Genomic DNA, 21,152 nt, shown 5'->3' with positions numbered 1-21,152 from the left:
CAGCGATCGTTGGATCGCTTGCATGATATACTGCAATACTAATGTATTGCAGTATATCGTGATTCTGACAGTCTTCAAAGGAGTAAAAGATGGCAGACCTGGGGGCTTGTGTTCGGCCGATCGTGCCACGGGGGGGGGGGGGGGCGCGATCGCGTGTTTGAGGGGGCGCCCCCCTGATTCTAACACTTTAAATGCCATGGTCGCGACTGATCGCGGCATTTAGAGTCTTAGACGGGCGGAATCAAAGTGAACTTTGATTCCGCTCATTGCAGGGAGGTGTCGGCTGCGTATTACAGCCATTACCCACTGTCTATGGAGCGAGGTCAGCCCGTGAGCTCGCTCCATACTTCCCCTTAACCCTCATCATGTACAGTTACGTAATTTTGTGTGAGGGGTTAAGGGGCATGGAGCATCTAAGTTATTGGGAAAGATTCAAAGATTTAAACCTATTTTGCCTTGAAAAGAGACGACTAAGGGGGGACATGATTAACTTATGTAAATATATATATATATATATATATATGAATGGCCCATACAAGAAATATAGTGAAAACCTATTCCATGTAAAACCCCCTCAAAAGACAAGCGGGCACTCCCTCCGTCTGGTTGAAAAAAGGTTTAATCTTCAAATCTGTGGAATAGCCTACTGCAGGAGCTGGTCACAGCAGGGACAGTAGATGGCTTTAAAAAAGGCTTAGATAATTTCCTAGAACAAAAAAATATCAGCTCCTACGTCAATGTGTAGAATTTTTGTTTCATCCCTTCCCTTTTTCCGAACCCTTGGTTGAACTTGATGGACATATGTCTTTTACCATCCGTACTAACTATGTTACTATGTAAGGGACACTCATATTATACTAATGAATCTGCCGCTATGGGTATGGGGGACTCTAGGTAATCAGTAGATCCCACTAATCTTAAATTCTTTATTTAGACCCTTCGGATAAAGTGTATCCAAATCATATATCCATTTAATTCGAGACGATTAAAGGAAAGGTTTCATTAAAAAATTTTTTTATATATTTTATGTTTTATCTAATTAAATATTATATATATTTTTCACATAAAATGTTTTATTTTTTTTAACACTTTTGGGGTTTGCGGAGCCCCATTTAAAGTATATATATATATATATATGTATATATATATATATATATATATATATATATAATAAAAACGACGTGGGGTCCCCCCCCCTATTATCATAGCCACCCAGATACAATAAAGCAGCAGCAGGCTAGTATTACCATGGTGGGAAGGGCCACGGTTTTTGGCCCTTCCCAGCCTCATAATACCATAATAATCTGCGGCTGCCCCAGTGCCCGACCATCCCTCCAGATGGTCGGGTACTGTATTGCATAGCATGTGTTTGGCTGCAGCAGTCACAAGATGAAACGTTGTCACAGGAGGCCATCTGTGTACAGACCACGTGGAAAAGCAGGAAAGCGTTGCCATGGCAGCTGCATGAGAGGGGAGTACAGTCTTTTTTGGAATTTGCAAAGACAATGCAGCGTAATTGCTGCAAATTACGCAACAATTGTCATTTGTTGTGGAATTTTACTCCCCATTTGATCCCAATAGGCAAATTCTGCAACAGATCTGCAGCAACATAAATGGACATGCTGTGGATTTAAAATGCTTTTTTTCACATCTCATCCCTTATGTTGCTACTGTAATACGCTGCGGATTGTCCGCCTGCAAAACTGGATGGAAAATCCACGGCTTATTTGTTTTGTGCGAACATACCCTTGCGCGGCTGGGCCAAGAGTTAGGTCTCCTTCACATCTGCGTTGGTGGTTTCATTTCGGGGCCTCCATCGCACATCCGGTTAATACTGGAAACAATAGCACAGCATGCTGCACTATAGTTTCGGGTAAAACCACAGACACCCCGACAGAACCGATTAAAGTCAATGGGTTCCGTCGGCCGCCGGTGATATTTGTGGAGCAACGAAACCATCACTTCCGGTTTTCCCTCTGACGGAGCAGAACAACGGAAACTCATGACGCAGGTGTGAACATAGACAGCAATGAAAGACATTGATGGAATCTGGTAAACAAAGGGATCTTTTGAAGAGGCTCTCGCAATACATATTTGGAAGACACTGTAAACAGCTTTTATTTCTCAGGATTCCACTTCAACAGGTTCACAATCCAGATGTGGAAGCTATGATTTTAAGGAGTAAGGCACCTTTAATTTCATATTTGGCAAAAGTACTCTTTTTTTTATCTTTATAGGTTGCAAAAAGTGGGGCAGATTTATATTTTTCGTGCTGAATGGCATATTTATGAAGCCCCCATGTGTGGCTGTGTTGGAAAAAGTGGGCGTGCCTACAGAGTTGCAGTCTTGTGACTCATTTAAAGGGGTTGTCCAGTTTTTATTTATTTGTAGAATAGGAAATCGTACAGTTTTCTAATTTACATGTATTAGAAATTCTTCTCACATACTGTAGCTTTCTGCATGAGGCCCCTGTCACAGTAGAATGGTATAGCCCACAGATCAGTCCTGCGTAATTTATCCACAAGCTATCTGAATATGACTAAACATGATGTAACCCCTAGCCTTGAGTTAGCGACAGGGTTGCATGGCATACATATGTTTAAGGCTACATAGAGGACACCAGTAATAGTTGGCAACATAGGGTGTGGCTTCTTTGGTGGGTGTGTCTTATGGGGGCATGGCTTATCTGGTGGGAATGGATAATAGGGCATGGATTTCTACCCAGAAATCCTTAATACAAATAAATGAACAAAAATGTCTGCACTAATTTGGCTGACAACTACTAAGGTGGCCAGTATCTCTCTGGTTATCCGGTTGTTTACAGGCAGGTGATGTCTCACTTTATCACTAGGGCTAGGTAATATGTGCTGATGATTACTGGTAGGGTAAAAACCAGCGTAGATAGTGCCACACTGCCTCTTGTAGATGGTGGCACACACTGCTTCCTGTAGATAATGGCACAGTGTCCACTGTAGATGGTACCACACACACCCCCTTTTAGATGGCACCACACCCCCTCCTGGTAGATGGCGCAGTCGGGGCTCCCTCTAGGAGTGGAATTCCCAGCCAGAGTGTTGCCGACGCTCTAGTGGGAATTCCTCTCCTGGACGAGGCACTGATGTCACTGTCCATATATTGAGAGCTACATCAGGGGAATCCCCAGCCAGAGAATTGCCGACGCTCTGGATGGGGATTCCTATCCTAGAGGGAGCCCCAATGGAGCTATCTACAGGGAGGGATGGTGTAGCACTGTCAACAGGATGGGGTATGGGTGCCACTTTCACAGGGGATTCTGGTCCAAGAGGAGCACCTGACCTCATGGTCCATATATAGACGGTGACGTCAGGGGCTCCTACAGAAGAGGAATTCCCGGCGAGTGCATCTGGCTGGAGATTCCGTTCCTAGACAGGGACTGCTCTAGGAGTGCAATCCCGAGCTAAAGCATTATCGATACACTGGCTAGGGGTTCCTTTTCTGGAGGAGCCCCTGACCATATATGGACAGTGACGTCAGGGGCTACCTCTAGGATCGTAGTCCCCGGCCAGAGCGTTGGCTGCTCTCTGGACGGGGATTCTGCTCCTGGTGGACTTAATGGGAGAGCAGGGAGCGGATAGTTTCCTGCTCTGCCAGAATATTCAACTGTATCTGCGTCCTGAGGACTATATGGGCACTACATACAAGGGACACTGTGGCGCTATCTACATGGCCGCAGTGTGTGGCACTATGTGGGCACTATCTACGGTGGGCCCTGGCACTATCTACATGGGCACTGTGGTGTTTTCAGAGGGTTGGGGCAAAATGTATTTAAAGGCCCATGAAAAACGGATAGCAAATGGCGGTTAAAAAAGGTCAGGCGGCCGGGAAATCGATTCAATGGAGACACACTGATGCAAAACAGCCATGAAAAACTGACAGTTGATACATTTTTAACTGCCTTTTTTTTCACGTCGTGTGAATATAGCCCTCTTTACCCTCCCCTGACAGCGATCCAGGCTGACGGAGAGAGAAGACGACTTAGGGTATGTTCACACAGTCAAAAACGTCTGAAAATACGGAGCTGTTTTCAAGGCAAAGCAGCTCCTGATTTTCAGACGTTTTTTAAGTCACTCGCGATTTTCACGGCCGTTTTTGGAGCCGTTTTCAAGAGTCAAAGAGTTAATTTATTTCAGTAATTCAATTCAAAAAGTGAAACTCACATTATATAGATTCAATACACAAATTTGATCTATTTTCAGCATTTTTTTCTTTTAATGTTGATGATTATGCAGAACAGTTAATGAAAACCCAAAATTTAGTCTCTCAGAAAATTAGAATATTATATAAGCCCAATTTCAAAAATGATTTTTAACTGGTTCCCGACTGCTGGCTGTGTTTTTACGGCCAGCGGTCTGGGTCCTTAATACACGCGCCATAGACTTTTTACGGCTCGGGTTTTAACTTGCTGCCCGAGCGATCACGCAGATGAATGTCGGGTCTCCGGCTGTCAGTGACTGCCGGGGACCCTGAGGAGAGGATAGAAGCAGCTTTTAGTGGCAGACTGCTGCTGGGTCTTACTAGACCCAGCACAGCCCTATTAGTGACAATCGTCACTATGAGAGGGCTGATTTCCCCTGTAACTGGGGCTGCTGTGCAGCTCAAGTTACAGTGGAAAAACATGGTGTAAAAGAAAGAAAAAAAATATATAAAGTTCTCCAAAGGTTTTTTTTGACCTTTGAGGGAAAAGATCATAGTAATAAAAAACTAGTAAAGTGCAAAAAAAAAATTAAGAATAAATACACATAAACTACCCACCCCAAAAAAAAACGTTCCCACCCGCCAATCATTGTTGTTACGCTAGCGCTGACCCAATTACCCTAATATAGACATGTAATATATAAAAATTTACGGTAGACAATGACTATCACAAATAAAAGGTCTATTTTAGGGTAAAACTATGTTATTACAAGAAAAAAAATTGATGAAACGTAAAAAAGCTTATTTTTTTACTATTATTTTCAAACTTTAAGAATAAAAATTCTAAAATAGCAAAAAGGATGTGTATAAAAATGCTAAAAAAAAGAAACCTGCATTGTCTACGGAAAAAACGTCGCAAAAATCACGTCGTTAGCCCAACAAATAAAAAAGTTATAGCCATTTAACGAACACGTGCTAAAAAGGGCTAAACGGTGTCTGGTCCTGAAGGCACAAAATAGCCGCGTCTGGTGAATACCAAAATGTAGGCCTACTGAAAAGCATGTACAGTATATGCCCTCAATACTTGGTCGGAGCTCCTTTTGCATGAATTACTGGATCAATGTGGTGTGGCATGGAGGTGATCAGCCTGTGGCACTGCTGAGGTGTTATCAATGCGGCGTGGCATGGAGGTGATCAGCCTGTGGCACTGCTGAGGTGTTATCAATGCGGCGTGGCATGGAGGTGATCAGCCTGTGGCACTGCTGAGGTTTTATCAATGCGGCGTGGCATGGAGGTGATCAGCCTGTGGCACTGCTGAGGTGTTATCAATGCGGCGTGGCATGGAGGTGATCAGACTGTGGCACTGCTGAGGTTTTATCAATGCGGCGTGGCATGGAGGTGATCAGCCTGTGACACTGCTGAGGTGTTATCAATGTGGCGTGGAATGGAGGTGATCAGCCTGTGGCACTGCTGAGGTGTTATGGAAGCCCAGGTTGCTTTGATAGCGGCCTTCAGCTCGTCTGCATTGTTGGGTCTGGTGCCTCATCTTCCTCTTGACAATACCCTATAGATTCTCTATGGGGTTTAGGTCAGACGAGTTTACTGGCCAATCAAGCACAGTGATACTGTGGTTATTAAACCAGGTATTGGTACTTTTGGCAGTGTGGGCAGGTGCCAAGTCCTGCTGGAAAATTAAATCAGCATCTCCATAAAGCTTGTCAGCAGAGGGAAGCATGAAGTGCTGGGAAATGTCCTGCTAGACGCTGTGCTGACTCTGGACTTGATATAACACAGTGGACCAATACTGTTGATCAGTAGTCCAAAGTCCTGTTTTCAGATGAAAGTCAATTTTGCATTTAATTTGGAAATCTCGGTCCCAGAGTCTGGAGGAAGAGTGGAGAGGCGTCAATCCAAGTGTCTTGCGGTCCAGTGTGAAGTTTCCACAGTCAGTGATGGTTTGGGGAGCCATGTCATCTACTGGTGTTACTCCACTGTGTTATATCAAGTCCAGAGTCTAGAAGGAAATCATACCGCACTTCATGCTTCCCTCCGCTGACAAGCTACAAGTAAAAGTACCAATACCTGGTTTAATAACCAACATTTTTGATATTGGGCCCATATAATATTCTAATTTTCTGAGACACTAAATTTGGGGTTTTCATTAACTGTTCTCCATAATCATCATTACAAGAAAAAAAAATGCTGGAAATAGATCACTGTCTGTGTAATGAATCTATAAAATATATGAGTATCACTTTTTGAATTGAATTACTGAAATAAATGAATTTGATGATTTTCTATTCATTGAGAAGGACTAGTACAGACCCACACACACTATAAACATATATAAAAAAATTACAAAAAAGGGTTCTCACTTTTATGTGATTGGTCTCCGTATAATAAAAACATGGTATTAAACTAATCTAGAAAATGAAACCCTCATAAGGCTAAGTTCACACTGGCGTTCGTATACGTTTACCTCTCTTCCATCAGAGGAAAAGATTAAGCGGAAGACAACAGTTCCATTAGAATTGGTACTGATTTCAATAGTAATTCTTTTGTTTCAGCTGCTCTTCGTTTGACTCTGTTCGCTAGGTTTCCGTTTTTTTTCACAGAAACAAAAGTTCTGCAGACTGTACTTTTGCTTCCGTGAAAAAAAACGGAAACCTAGCGAACGGAGGCAAACGAAAAGCAACCAAAAGAATTACCATTGAAATCAATGGTAATTGTAACGGTAACGTTGCTTTCCGTTTAACCCGTTAGTGACCGCCAATACGCCTTTTCATGGCGGCCACTAACAGGCTTTATTCTGATGCATAGGCCTTTTTACGTCGCTGCATCAGGATAAGTAAACATAGCAGGAGACGTCAAATCTCCCTGCTCTCAGCTGCCAGAGGCTGGGGGCGTCCCTGCTCTGCTGGGTGAGATCGATATAAGTATTGATCTCACCCGTTTAACCCCTCAGATGCGGTGCGCAATAGTGAGCACCGCATCTGAGTGGTTTTGGAGAGAGATACGATCGCCGAGTGTCTGTGTCTCCAATGGCAGCCGGGGGTCTAATAAAGGCCCCCAGGTCTGCCTGGAGCGAATGCCTGCTAGGCTATGCCAGAGGCATGTCCTAGCAGATGCCTGTCCATTTTAAACGGACAGGCAGTAATACACTGCAATACAGAAGTATTGCAGTGTATTACAATAGCGATCGGAGAATCGCATATTAAAGTCCCCTAATGGGACTAGTAAAAAAGTAAAAAAAAAGTTTAATAAAGTTAATTTAAAAAAAATGTGAAAAAAAATTAAAAACCCAGCTTTTCCCCTTACAAAATGCTTTACTATTAAAAAAAAAAAACAACGTTAAAAAGTTACACATATCTGGTATCGCCGCGTCCGTAACGACCCCGACTATAAATCTATTACATTATTTAACCCGCACGGTGAGCGCCGTAAATTTTTTTTATAAAAAAACTATAGAAAAATTGCTGTTTTCTGTGAATACTGACTTAAAAAAATGTGATAAAAAGTGATCAAAAAGTCGTATCTACTCCAAAATGGTACCAATAAAAACTACAAGTCGTCCCGCAAAAAAAAAGCCCTCATACAGCTGCATCGCCGAAAAAATAAAAACGTTACGGCTCTTCAAATAGAGACACAAAAACAAATAATTTTGAAAAAAAAGCGTTTTTACTGTGTAAAGTAGTAAAACATACAAAAACTATACAAATTTTGTATCGTTGCAATCGTAACAACCCGCTGAATAAAGTTATTGTGTTATTTATATCACACGGTAAACGGCGTCGATTTAAGACGCGAAAAAGAGTGGCAAAATTTCAGGTTTTTTTCTATTCCCCCCCCAAAAAAAGTTAATAAAAGTTAATCAATAAATAATATGTACCTCAAAATAGTGCTATTAAAAAAATACAACTTGTCCCGCAAAAAACAAGACCTTATACAGCTATGTCGACGCAAAAATAAAAAGGTTATAGCTCTTGGAATGCGACGATGAAAAAACTTAAAAAATGGCTTGTCATTAACGTCTAAAATAGGCTGGTCATGTTTTGATCATCTTCCTCTGACAGAAGAGAAGTAAACGTATACTAACGCTAGTGTGAACTTACCCTAAGTTTTGCACAAAAAAAAAAACCCTGAAAATTTGACCTGGACACAGGGGCATCAATGACCCCTGGTCATGAAAGAGTCAATAAATAAATGATAGAGCACAGCTGGGAAACTTTTTCATTATTCCCCAAATTGTCAAACTTCGTACAATTGACTTCCATTTGTATAAATAATGAATTACACATTGCGTACACCGTACGTTTTATAGAGTAGAGAACCTTACACCATTAAAAAAAAAGACATTTGGCCCACAGAAAGTGACGGGACACTTCCAGGACACGAGGTTAGATTTGGTTTCTGTAGGGGTCAGAGTTTTGGGGGATAGACACACATCTTTATTTTCATTGCATTCCTGTGCTGTCATTCCTAGTAGCGAGTTCCCTACAGTGAGCAGTCATGTGAAGACGGGAGAGCACACTTCAGCCGTGAGGGGGGAGGAGGACACACATTCCAAGTCACAGAGAAACTGCAGACAAGCCATTCCCCATCCCGGGCTCAGCACATGTCCCGGTGTGGAGCACACTGACTGCCAGTCTTACTGTACAGCTACTTGCACAGCTACTTGCTCGGCTGCTTCCCCTTACTGAAACTCTATGGACTAGTCCAGGCGCCGGGGCGAGCAGTGTGCCCTCAGAGTAGTTTGGAGTTAGTAGAGGTCTCTGCTGGCCGGTCACACTCAGGAGATACTATGTAACAGCAGACACAGGGGTGCTCACTGAGGTCTACAGTGGCTGCCAACTAAGAAATGTTACTAGTGAGGAGCAGGGGCCACTGACAAGTCCTGAAGCATCGCCGGCTGGACCATAATGGAGGGGGAACATGCAGAAGCCAGCAGTCCGGAGCCACAAGCTGAGGGAACCGTGCCTGACGCCTTCTCCAATCTCTGGACTGAGGTGATGGGAATGCTGGTGAGTGGGGGAGGGGGCTAACACACTGGGATAATGACCCACAGGAGGTTTCCATCCCAGGACATACTAATCAATAGACGTGTGTGGATTGTGCAGCCGCTGATTGATTAGTCGCCCTGCTTTATCTAGCTGATCAGAGCGCTACGTTACGCTGTGTCAGTGTCTTGTACCGCGATTTCGCAGGTCGGCACTTTGATGCAGGTGAATATACTGGGATGGATCACTATTCTATAGGCATTCTGTCGGAATAATCGTCTCATGTCCTTAGACTCGTTCACATTGGACTTTGCTGTATGTTTAATAAACACTCTCCCATGTGCTCTGGAAGTAGTCACTCAGCGAACCGTGAAACGCAGCTGCCCTGTTAGTAGTGTGCTCTTTTACTATTGAACACTTGTAATGTTAGTATATAGCTGTATACAGCATACCACAAGTGTAGTCGTGCTGTGCGGACTAATCTAGTGCTGATTTGTGGATTTATGTGATCTACCTTTTATTATACATATAGTACTAATAGATGGCTGCCAGTTTTCTACCTGTTGTAACTGGTTTTAGGGACGGATGTGAGTGTAAAGAATCTCCGATATGGAATATGTTGGAGCTATATTGCTAATAATAGGATTTCATATTTGACATGGAGCATTGTACTAGCTGGGACTCTGTAAAGAGAATCAGTGGCTCCGAGAGGCGGTAGAATGACTAGCAGTGCACAGAAGATGTCAACTTCAGCCACATCCATGTGTGAACTGTAAACTCAGTTATCGGGGTCAGTGGCCAGATGCTGAAGGAATGGCCTCTGGCTCCTCTTGCTCTGGTGTGACGGAGTACTGACAATAGGCAGTAACAATACTTCACTGCTGTCTCATTTTACTTGGATGTTTTTGTTATCTGCAAATAGGATGTCTCCCATTGTGTAAGAATCTGCACCCGGTGCCCGTATGTAAAACGGGTTCAGTGCAATGTGTATAGTTCTCTCTCTAGATTTGGGTGCTGGTTGGTTGGTTTTCACTAGGCATTGCTGCTGGCGGAGCAGTCTCATCCTGTAGGTCTGACCCTTAGTCTAGTCTGTGCTTATACACTATTCACCAATAGGATCAATGACATCACACTGATAATGTTCAGTATAATGCTATATGCCCCACGTATGCCATAGCAGTACATTACTGCCACCCGTGTGAGTAAACCTTGTCAAATTGGGACATTGTACTAGTATTTTCCAATTTGTGGGCTCAATCGGGTGAATATAAAAACTTGAGATAGACTACAGCCCATCGACATGTATCGCTTATCCTATTATTTTGAGCGCTTGTAAAAGCACAAAACAATCAGTCACAAATGATCATTAATTGTCGACCATTCATACATAATAATTGTTTGTGAAGTTGTTACATGTCAATGTTTGTTGTCCACATGAGGAGCACACAATCGATTTTGCTTGTAAGAATATCGGTGTACCACAGTGTGTGTGTGTGTTTTTTTTTCTGGTGCAGAATAACACTATTCAGTTGCTTATAAAGAAACGTTATCCAGACATGCCATGAGACGTGTGCCAATAGGACGCCATGAAAGAGCAGGTGTCTCATTGACCGTTGCTGAGAGACATCTGTCTGTCTATGGTCTCACTAGTGTGGAAGAAGAAAACCCACCCGCCAGATCGTCAACGAAAAAATGGCTATTGTATTCATATATCAAATAGAGAACATGTGAATTTGGTAATAAGCTGTGTCCGCTTGTGACTCTGGTCTCTGACACCATCCCCAGGGATGAGAAAAATATCTCCAGACCTTTTGGTCATCATTCTTACTAAAATGTAGGGTCCTGACACTTGTAAATAAAACTATTCATCTCAAATACTTTTTAAAGTTTGTGCACCTGAAACGAAAAAGTTCCAATATAGTCAACATAACGATGGGACCTCAGTCACTCTTCAGTGGCAGCTATGAAAGCAGCATGTTATCTATAATGTAGTGCTGGAAGTCCTTGTGGTCTCCTGAATATAAACGTGCAGGCGTGACATTGAAGAGCATCAGTGTCTTGGTTAGTATTAGGGTATGTTCACACGCACTAATTACGGACGTAATTCGGGCGTTTTTGCCCCGAATTATGTCCCAAAATAGCGCCTCAATAGCGCTGACAAACATCTGCCCATTGAAAGCAATGGGCAGACGTTTGTCTGTTCACACGAGGCGTAATTTACGCGCCGCTGTCAAATGACGGCGCGTAAATAGACGCCCGCATCAAAGAAGTGACCTGTCACTTCTTTGGCCGTAATTGGAGCCATTATTCATTGACTTCAATGAATAGCAGCGCCAAATACGTCCGTAATGGACGCGGCGTTCAAGCGCCTGCACATGCCGTTACGGCTGAAATTACGGGGATGTTTTCAGGCTGAAACATCCCCGTAATTTCAGCCGTTACGGACGCCCTCGTGTGAACATACCCTTAAGGTTCTGCTCATTTGTGAATTGTATCTATTGTCTTTCTGCTTTGCCAAGTTTCTTGGTACTTTTAGAGGTTGTATTCAATTTATTTATCAAATGTCCCATTGTATACACACATTCAATTTCACATCTTATTGCTAAATCATGTATGTTAGGCTCCATTCACACGTTTAGGATTTCACATGAATTACCCGCCAAAATCCGCTTTCAATTGTTTTTGATGGGAATTTGCATCTGGGCGCAGACGTGGGGCTAAATCTGCCACACAACAAACTCCCAATCCGTGCCAGAAATCCAAACTAAGCCTTGGACTTGGGTCCTTGGGTCGGATTTGCCTTTGGCAATTCTGACGCGTGTGAACATAGCCTTAGGTTTTGGATTGAAGATGAATCTCTTACAGAGAGTAAGTGAATGTGCATATTCTGACGTTACCCCATCTGATGGAGTTGACGTTCCATCATAAGATAAGCATCTGGCTGTGTCAAGGGGCATGCAAATTCACAGTATTGTACAGCTGAAATTTCTTTTGGGGCCATTTTAAAATTGTAGATTACCTTTTGGCACAAGGCGAGGAAATAGAATTCCCCGAAACTCGCTTCTGATCAAATCCTCAGGGGGTTAACAACATGTATATATTAGATATATGCTGCTTCTAGATTCTCTCAAGAACTGTATGGTCTACAGAAAGCCATTTAGGGAGTCCACTGGAGGTCATATAGAGAGCCACAGTCTATTCCTAAAAAATGACCGCATCCATTCTACCATTGACTCAAAGACAGATACTCATTCAAAGGAGATAAAAAGAAGCTGTGGATGCGTCCTATGAAATTCCCGACAGTGAACAGTCAAGTTATTGTAGTGATTTGTCCTTACTGGAGTCAGGCATCTGGTTTTTAATGTAAAGTTTCATGGCAGCTATAGAGGAATCCAACAGTGAACACTATTAAGAAGAGGCAATGTGGCGCAGAAATGCCCTCATTATCCCAAAACCCATAGTTTAGTGCCATGTCTGAAAAATACACTGTGCTGTCATTTCCTGCTAATACACTTGTAGGTCGAATTGCTCTGCCCACGGGCCCACTATTAAGTATATGGTTAATCCAAAGGATCAGTAAGAACTTGGTATAAAGACAATCTGACGTTGTTTTCACAGATCAGACATTGTGAACTATTGGCATCTTTCAATTGCTTTTGCTGGGAGCTTTCATTGTGCATGTTTATACCATGCTTAGAAAGACAATGGGATTCCCATGAAGACAACTATTCATTCTACTTATTTACAGATTAGCGGAAAAATTTGTCGCCAGCTGCCTGTAAGACATTTTTGGCCTAGATAAGTGCTTTTCTTTTATTTTGTTACCAACATTTACACAATTTTTTTTGGGTGTGTGAGTAGTAGGGAAGCACGATGCATCGAACCTTCGATACTGTTTTAATACTCTGCATCCCCAAATGGTTCGATACCGTTGTTTCATGTATTTCGATACTAAGCTGTGCGGCCGCACAGCTCAGTATAGTAATACATGATGAATGAGAGCATAGCTCCGGCTGTGTAATACAGTCACTGCCCCGCTCCTGAGTCCTGACATGTGTGCGTCGTCAGGATGATGCGATGCGGCCAGCGCTGCACTAATGAGCGCCGGCACTGAAGACAGAACATGGCAGGCGCGCTGCAAAACACCCGCATGTTCTGTCTTCAGTGCCTGAACCGCCGCTCATTAGTGCAGCACCGGCCGCATCTCCTCATGCTGACCGCGTGCGCACTTAATGTCAGGAGCGGGGCAATGACTGTATTACACAGCCGCAGCCCCGCTCCATAACGGCGGAGATCAGAGAAACCGCTCATCTCCGCCGCTATTCTCCTGAATGCTGCGATCAAAGCTGACTGCAGCATTCAGGAGAAAATGAGAAGGGTGGATGCCCCTGGATCGCGTCACAGGAATCCCTGTGACACGATTGAGGGACATACCATATATGGGCAGACAGCCCAGGGTCCATTGAAGGACCCCAGGGCTGCCTTACCATATTTCCTGTTAGGGCATACTGAGGTTTGTCCTAACAACTGCCTGTGTACTATCAGTATATAGAGATATGCCGATACATTAAAGGTTAAACATAAAGTAATATTAAATGAAAAAAAATACATACACCTTTTTTACAATAAACATTAAAATAAGTCTCAATACATAAAATATACACACATTCGGTATTGGCGCGGCCGTAATAACCTTCACAACTATTTTTTAGCATCATTTATGATGTGTGCGCTGTAAAAAATAAAAACTGCTTTCTATCACTTATTGTGAGGCACGAGGTGTGATGAATTTAACCTCCATGTGCCTCACATTAATAGTAATTAACCCCATCATGTACCTTACACATTAACCCATTATGACAGAAACATGATGGGGTTAATTACTATTAATGTGAGGCACGTTCAAAATTCATCACACCTCGCGCCTCACATCACAAAATGAAAGAACTTTTATTCAATTTTTTTATTACTGTTGGCAAAGTATCGTTTTGGTATTTAAATCACAATACTACACAAGGTCTCGGTATCGAAGTCAAAAATTCTGGTATTGTGACATCCCTAGTGTGTAGTTTGGGTCACAACTGCCACAACAGGCGTAAACCTGGCCTTTGTTTTTTCACTTGATATGTTTCTCATTGTTAAAGAGTGCTGTTCTACTACGTGAATGCGTATGTAATCCCAATGTGTTTATGTCATGACAAGTTAATAATTCAGGGATAAGGGTTCAGTATTTTAATGACATGGGGAGCATTGTAGTTGACTAATTTTTTTTCTGTTTTAAGAAGGGTGTTGTACTTGGAATTGCTTGAGTAAGGGGACGTTTGGTTCCTTTTAGCCCTCACTACGCTAGCCTTGATACCTAGCTTGGATTAGGACCTCCCAAGCCCTACCTCCATACAACCATAGTTTCCATATCTTGCACTGATGAAGGCTAATAAGCCAGAAATAGCTGCCTGCAAGTTGGTATAAATGGCTCCGTACTTATTAGACTGTGGCGGTGCTGTGCACCAGCGGTTCGGGATGCCTACTTGGCTACTGGGTATAGAAAGGATTGATTGGCGTGTTTCCACTCACTAACCCAAAATGAACATACGTTTCTTTTCTGTGTGGATATGTGATGGCAGTGAGCGTCTAAATACCTTCTGTTTTAGGAAGGCCTATCTCTGTTACTTTTTCTTCCCTTTATATTCTCCATGCAGCCGTTTTGGCTTGTAAATATTAAACTCTGTAACAATTGATTCCAATATAAGATGGCCTGAATGTGTTTTAGATGTATGCTAACTATTTCCAGCTGTATCACGCATGGGTTGTGAACCGTACATCTTGCATAACCTCTCAGTATAAAAGTCAGCCCACCGAATAAACTGTGTGAAGAACCTTCCCTTCATCTACATCTGTTATCACTCAGTTGGCCACAATGTGGAGACTTCTAATCCAAAACATCCACCAAGGGTCCGGAAACCACCCACCTCTCTTAAATCCTGCGTCTTCCACAACCTTCTGCTTTTGCATGGAGGCGTTCTCCAGTAGGAAGGACACGTTGTTTCTTCTTAATTGTGTGTCTTATTTGTGAAACCATAATCAGGATATTGGGCGGATGTTTTCTTGGCGTTATTGACCAGTGATATTCCTCTTTTATTTCTTCCAGTCAAATATATTGATGTTCTGAAACCATTGATAGGAAAGTGGTCTGGAATGGTTTTCATCATGGAACACGTCTTATCTCAGATTGTGGAGTTCTAGTCTTCTCAATTACAGTGTAGCATCCTCCACGAGGGAGGATTGGAACTCGTTTTTGTCATCTTCCATATGCCAGTTGCAAGTTCTTTGTACTGTATGAATGATAGGAATTTAAAGCATTTCTACGAGATTCTGCAACATTTCTATTCTCCGCGCACAAGTTACCCTGGTGGATACACATCTTCTGTAACATTCTAACTACTTTCTCCCTTCATTCTTTATTTCGTCATGTCGTTTTATATCTGTGGCTTACATATGAATATATGATAAAGCGACTTAACAATTTCAACAATCCTAGTTTGTGTCTTCTATGAAGTCCTCTATCTGCTTCCTAGTTATTTTGTATTGTCATCTAGCAGGGATCATCTCGCTGATCTGGAACACCGTCTATTTTATGCCTGCCGGGAAGTTTCTTTAACATATCGATGTCTACTATTTGGAAAGTAAAGACATTTTTCCACATAGCTTTAGAATGTTCCTGGAAGTAATGTATCACTGAAGGACAGTGTTCTGTACTAGCAGTGGCAGTTTTTTTTAGTTTTTTTTTATGGCTGTGCTTCTCTATAAGTAGGAGTTTAGGTCATTTGCAACTTATTAGACACATACTTCCAGTAAAATAAATAAAAATGCCAGTGTGCTATTATATACTCACATACAATACCTATGTAAAGCCTTTCTCTTCAAAACTCAGTTGTTTATATTGTAGACCTCTCTGCCTTTCTAATTCATTAACAGCAGCCCGGTCCTGGTCACTCTGTCTACGATCCTGTTAGCTAGCCTTACACTTAAAGAGGCTCTGTCACCACATTATACTGTAAGTGCCCTATCTCCTACATAATCTGATCAGCACTGTAATGTAGATAACAGTGGTTTTTATTTTGAAAAACGATAATTTTTGACCAAGTTATGAGCAATTTTAGATTTATGCTAATTAGTTTCTTCATGACCAACTAGGCGTGTTTATGCTTTATACCAATTGGGCGTTGTGAAGAGAAGTGTATGACACTGACCAATCAGTGACCAATCAGCGTCGTACACTTCTCATTGTTCCAGCCCATTGTTACAGTGTGATTGTGCAGTGAAAGAAGCTGGGCTGGAAAATGAGAAGTGTAGGACGTGGACTGCGTCATACACTCCTCTGTACAACACCCAGTTGGTAAAAAGTAAAAACACGCCCAGATGGTCATTAACAAACTTATTAGCATAAATCTAAAATTGCTCATAAATGATCATTTTTCAAAATAAAAACCACTGTTGTTCTCTACATTCCAGCGCGGATCAGATTATGTAGGAGATAGGGCATTTATAATCTGGTGACAGAGCCTTTTTAACACAACTCCCCCTGTCTCTAACCCCTCTCACACTACAGAGACTGCCTTGAATTAATGCGGATGCTCAGGGGCGGGACATGCTCTCTTGGTGCTTAAGGAGGCTCTGTCACCAGATTTTGCAACCCCTATCTCCTATTGCAGCAGATAGGCGCTGCAATGTAGATTACAGTAACGTTTTTATTTTAAAAAAACGAGCATTTTTGGCCAAGTTATGACCATTTTTGTATTTATGCAAATGAGGCTTGCAAAAGTACAACTGGGCGTGTTTAAAGTAAAAGTCCAACTGGGCGTGTTTAAAGTAAAAGTCCAACTCGGCGTGTATTATGTGTTACATCTGGGCGTGTTTACTTCTTTTACTAGCTGGGCGTTCTGACGAGAAGTATCATCCACTTCTCTTCAGAACGCCCAGCTTCTGGCAGTGCAGACACAGCCGTGTTCTCGAGAGATCACGCTGTGTCGTCACTCACAGGTCCTGCATCGTGTCAGACGAGCGAGGACACATCGGCACCAGAGGCTACATTTGATTCTGCAGCAGCATCGGCGTTTGCAGGTAAGTCGATGTAGCTACTTACCTGCAAACGCTGATGCTGGGTCAGAATCAACTGTAGCCTCTGGTGCCGATGTGTCCTCGCTGGTCTGACACGATGCAGGACCTGGGGCAGGAAGTGAGTGACGTCACACCGTGATCTCTCGAGAACACGCTGTGTGTCTGCACTGCCAGAAGCTGGGCGTTCTGAAGAGAAGTGGATGATACTTCTCGTCAGAACGCCCAGCTAGTAAAGGAAGTAAACACGCCCAGATGTAACACACATAATACACGCCCACTTGGACTTTTACTTTTAAACACACCCACTTGGACTTTTGCAAGCCTCATTTGCATAAATACAAAAATGGTCATAATTTGGCCAAAAATGCTCGTTTTAAAAAAATAAAAACGTTACTGTAATCTACATTGCAGCGCCGATCTGCTGCAATAGCAGATAGGGGTTGCAAAATCTGGTGACAGAGCCTCTTTAAGGCAATGATTTCAAAATGAGCCCCCTCCCCGCGATCCTTAAAGTTCAGGATGATGGCTATTGGATGGAGAGCCTTTATTTTAATGACCTCCTGTCGCCCCTTCCCCGTTTAATCCCTGGCATTCTTATTTATAATTTATAGCCCATTCCATTCCCTCCACAGATGTACAATGCAAGTCTGGTTGGTCACCCTACTTTCTATCTGTAATGGGGTCCACTGGCTCCTGCAGCTCCTTTTCTGGCTGCATACCTCATATCCATCCTTCACCTATCTTAAAATCCATAAATTGATACCTACTCCGCCTACCCGCTGTTCTACTCCTGCCAATGCTGCAGTAATAACAGGACTTAGTAATAGCAGTTCTCTCTCTTTCTCTCTCCTACTCTGCCCTATAATGGAGTGTGCAGCCTGGACGTGAATGGAACTAGTAAAGAGCATAGAGTGAATTTCAAGGGGTTTTATGGTGGATCACTGGAGGTAGACTTTAAAGAGGTTGCTCACTCAGGACAGCCCTTGTCCATGTATCTTATAATGACATATGGATGTAGTTAATCTCTGCAAACAGTGGTCCTCACATTGGAGAACGTGACATGGTTACGGTAATAGTTTCATCCATTAAACAATTTGTCCCCATCTTGCCCTATATCCTTGCAGTTGCTTGCCTAAACAAGTATGTAGGTTTTCAGAAAAATAACATGTAAATGCTATTTGGTCTGGTATTGCCGGCTAATTGATACTTTCATGATGTTTTCTGTTGACTTGAACCTAACATATGGCAGACTTGACATAAATTGACATAAATTGCACGTGCTTAGGCAAGAAAAGTAAACTTGTCAAGGCTGACCTATTAACTTGTTCCCGTGAACATTCATATGGAAGATACATCAGCATTGGGTATGTTATGGTTTAGTCAGTAGCTTGTTTATATAAGACAATGATTACTCTACCTTAGGAGTGAGAATAGAATTAGCAGCGCTCACCATGAAAGTGAAGCTTCGCAGGGAACGTTCTTCCCCAGGATTATACCCACACATGGTAGTGGAAACGTTGGTTGTTTTAGTCAATCAGAGGTTACGTTTCAAATCAAGAAGTTTTTCGTTGTTGAGCTGCTTTCCAGAGATTAAATATTTCTACATTTTTATTATTTTACTGTTCCCAAAAACATAATTGCTGAATACATTTCTAGTGGTCTGATATAAATTCATTGGCTAGTGTATTGTGATAACGGTATACTTACTGGGCACATGTATTGTTGAGTTCAAAGGGTGAAAATTCCAGTGATAGTCTTGCCCCAGGGCAATATCTGATGGTAGGATGAAATGTGGAGTTGTCACCCGGGCGGTCGGCAGATATAGGACCAGAGGGCATTTAAACTGACTACAAAGGAATCGGGAGGGAGCGACCTGTGCTACCTACGTTGTAGCTGGTAACGGCAGTACCTGTAGGTTTTGAGATGGAGTAGGCAGTTTCTAAGACCTGGAAATTGTGTGCAAACCATACTATCCAAAACTTCACCTCCACGTTCCAGTAATATGGGGATAGATATGTTTGATGGCAGATATGAACCTTGCATGGTCATCTAGATGATTTATTACAATTTTAGGAACAAATAAACAGTTGAAAATTATTCACTATTCTATTATTGCTGAGATATGGTTTATGTTGGTGGCATTTCATGTGCAGTTTGGCTTAATGTTGTCCTTCGCTTATATATGTCCAGCTTTGGTCTGGGGTGGCCCGTTTTCTTGTTACCCCTTGGAGCTGGGACTTGCAGCTCTTTGTTCATTTGAAGGCTGTTCTACATAATACAGTACAGAGATGACCGTTACACAACAACTGCTCATAAGGATGTGAGGGTTAGGGTTGTGAAGAACAATCCAATAAAAGACTGTACATTGTCACTGTGCAGGCTCCTCTGCATACAGGTCTCATGGTTAAAGATGCAGATACATTTCCATTTCCAGATCCATTTCCATTTCCCTCGCTGCTTCTTCTGAATAGTGTCAAATCATTAACATAAAACAAACCTATTCGGCACGTCACATATTCAGTTGCTACTTGAAATAATCTTATTTATCTTTTTGACAAAGTTTCATAAGTTCATAAGTTGACAGAAACCTTTTGTGAAGTATTCTTAACCCCTTAGTGACCAGCCTATTTTAGGCCTTAATGACCAAGCTTTTTAATTATTTTTTTTTTACGTTTTTCCATAGTCTGTATAATGTATGGTCTTGTTTTTTGTAGGACTAGTTGTACTTTTTAATAGCATCATTTTGAGGTACATATAATTTATTGATTAACTATTTTTGGGGAGGGAATAGAAAAAAACAGCAATTTCGTCACGCTTTTTTTCTGTCCTAAATTAACGCCGTTTACTGTGTGCTATAAATAACACAAAAAGTTTATTCGGCGGGTTGTTATGATTGAAACAATACCAAATTTATATCGATTTTGTATGTTTTACTACAGTAAAAACACTTTTTTTTTTTTAAATTATTTGTTTTTTTTGTCTCCATATTTGAAGCATTATAACTTTTTTATTTTTCTGTCGCTGCAGCTGGATGAGGGCTTTTTTTTTGCGGGAATAATTGTGGTTTTTATTGGTACCATTTTGGAGTACATGCGACTTTGTTCACTTTTTATCACATTATTTTTAAGGCAGGATGCACAGAAAACAGCAATTCTTGCATTGTTTTTTTATTTTATTTTTTATGGCATTCACCAAGCGGGTTAAATAGTGTAATAACTTTATAGTTGGGGTCGTTACGGACACAGCAATATCAAATATGTGTAACTTTTTTTTACTATTTTTTTTTATTTTTTTTAAAATAATAAACCATTTTGTAAGGGGATTTTTATTTATGATCAACTTTTTATTAAGCTTTTTTTATTAGGCGCACTAGAGGACTTCACTATGCGATCACCTGATCACTTTCATAATACACTGCAATACTTCTGCATTGCAGTGCATTACTGCCTGTCCGTCCAAAACGAACAGGCATCTGCTAGGCCATACCTCTGGCATGGCCTGCAGGCATTAATTAGAGGCAGAACTGGGGGCCTTTATTAGAACCCCGGCTGCCATAGAAGACACCTGCACCCTGCAAACTTGTTGCAGGGTGCCGGTGGGGTGAGCGAGGGAGCTCCCTCCCTCCAAAACCACTCGGATGCGGCACCGCAACTGAGGGGTTAATTGGGCAAGATCGATACTTATTTCGATCTCATCCATTCGAGCAGGTCTGCTCCCAGCCCTCAGCTACCTCTGGTAGTTGAGAACAGGGAGATTTAACTGCTCCCAGTGCTGTTTATTTATTCCAATGTAGCGCCGTAAGAAGGCTACTGCATCGGAATAAAGCCCGTTAGTGGCTGCCGTAAAAACACTAATGGGCGGTCA

General features: G+C 42.1%; 1 protein-coding gene across 7 annotated transcripts in view; it reads left to right on the top strand.

Annotated features, from left to right (window-relative positions):
• The window catches only part of SASH1 (SAM and SH3 domain containing 1), a 1,215,726-nt gene that overhangs the window by 1,016,861 nt on the left and 177,713 nt on the right, over window positions 1-21,152 (top strand). Inside the window, exon 1 of one of the 7 annotated variants that reach the window (XM_075862579.1) lies at window positions 8,680-9,179. The exons of 4 other annotated variants lie outside the window; for them this stretch is intronic. In XM_075862579.1, coding sequence (XP_075718694.1) covers window positions 9,093-9,179 — 87 coding nt within the window. In that variant the 5' untranslated portion in view covers window positions 8,680-9,092. Of the gene's footprint in view, window positions 1-8,679; window positions 9,195-21,152 lie in introns of those variants that run through there. 2 more of the 7 variants (XM_075862577.1, XM_075862581.1) reach the window with 2 other exon arrangements.

Source organism: Rhinoderma darwinii, chromosome 4 (assembly GCF_050947455.1).
Source record: "Rhinoderma darwinii isolate aRhiDar2 chromosome 4, aRhiDar2.hap1, whole genome shotgun sequence".
NCBI lineage: Eukaryota > Metazoa > Chordata > Amphibia > Anura > Rhinodermatidae > Rhinoderma > Rhinoderma darwinii.
The sequence above is the reverse complement of the archived record's forward strand: the minus strand, read 5'-3'. Positions and strand labels throughout refer to the sequence as shown.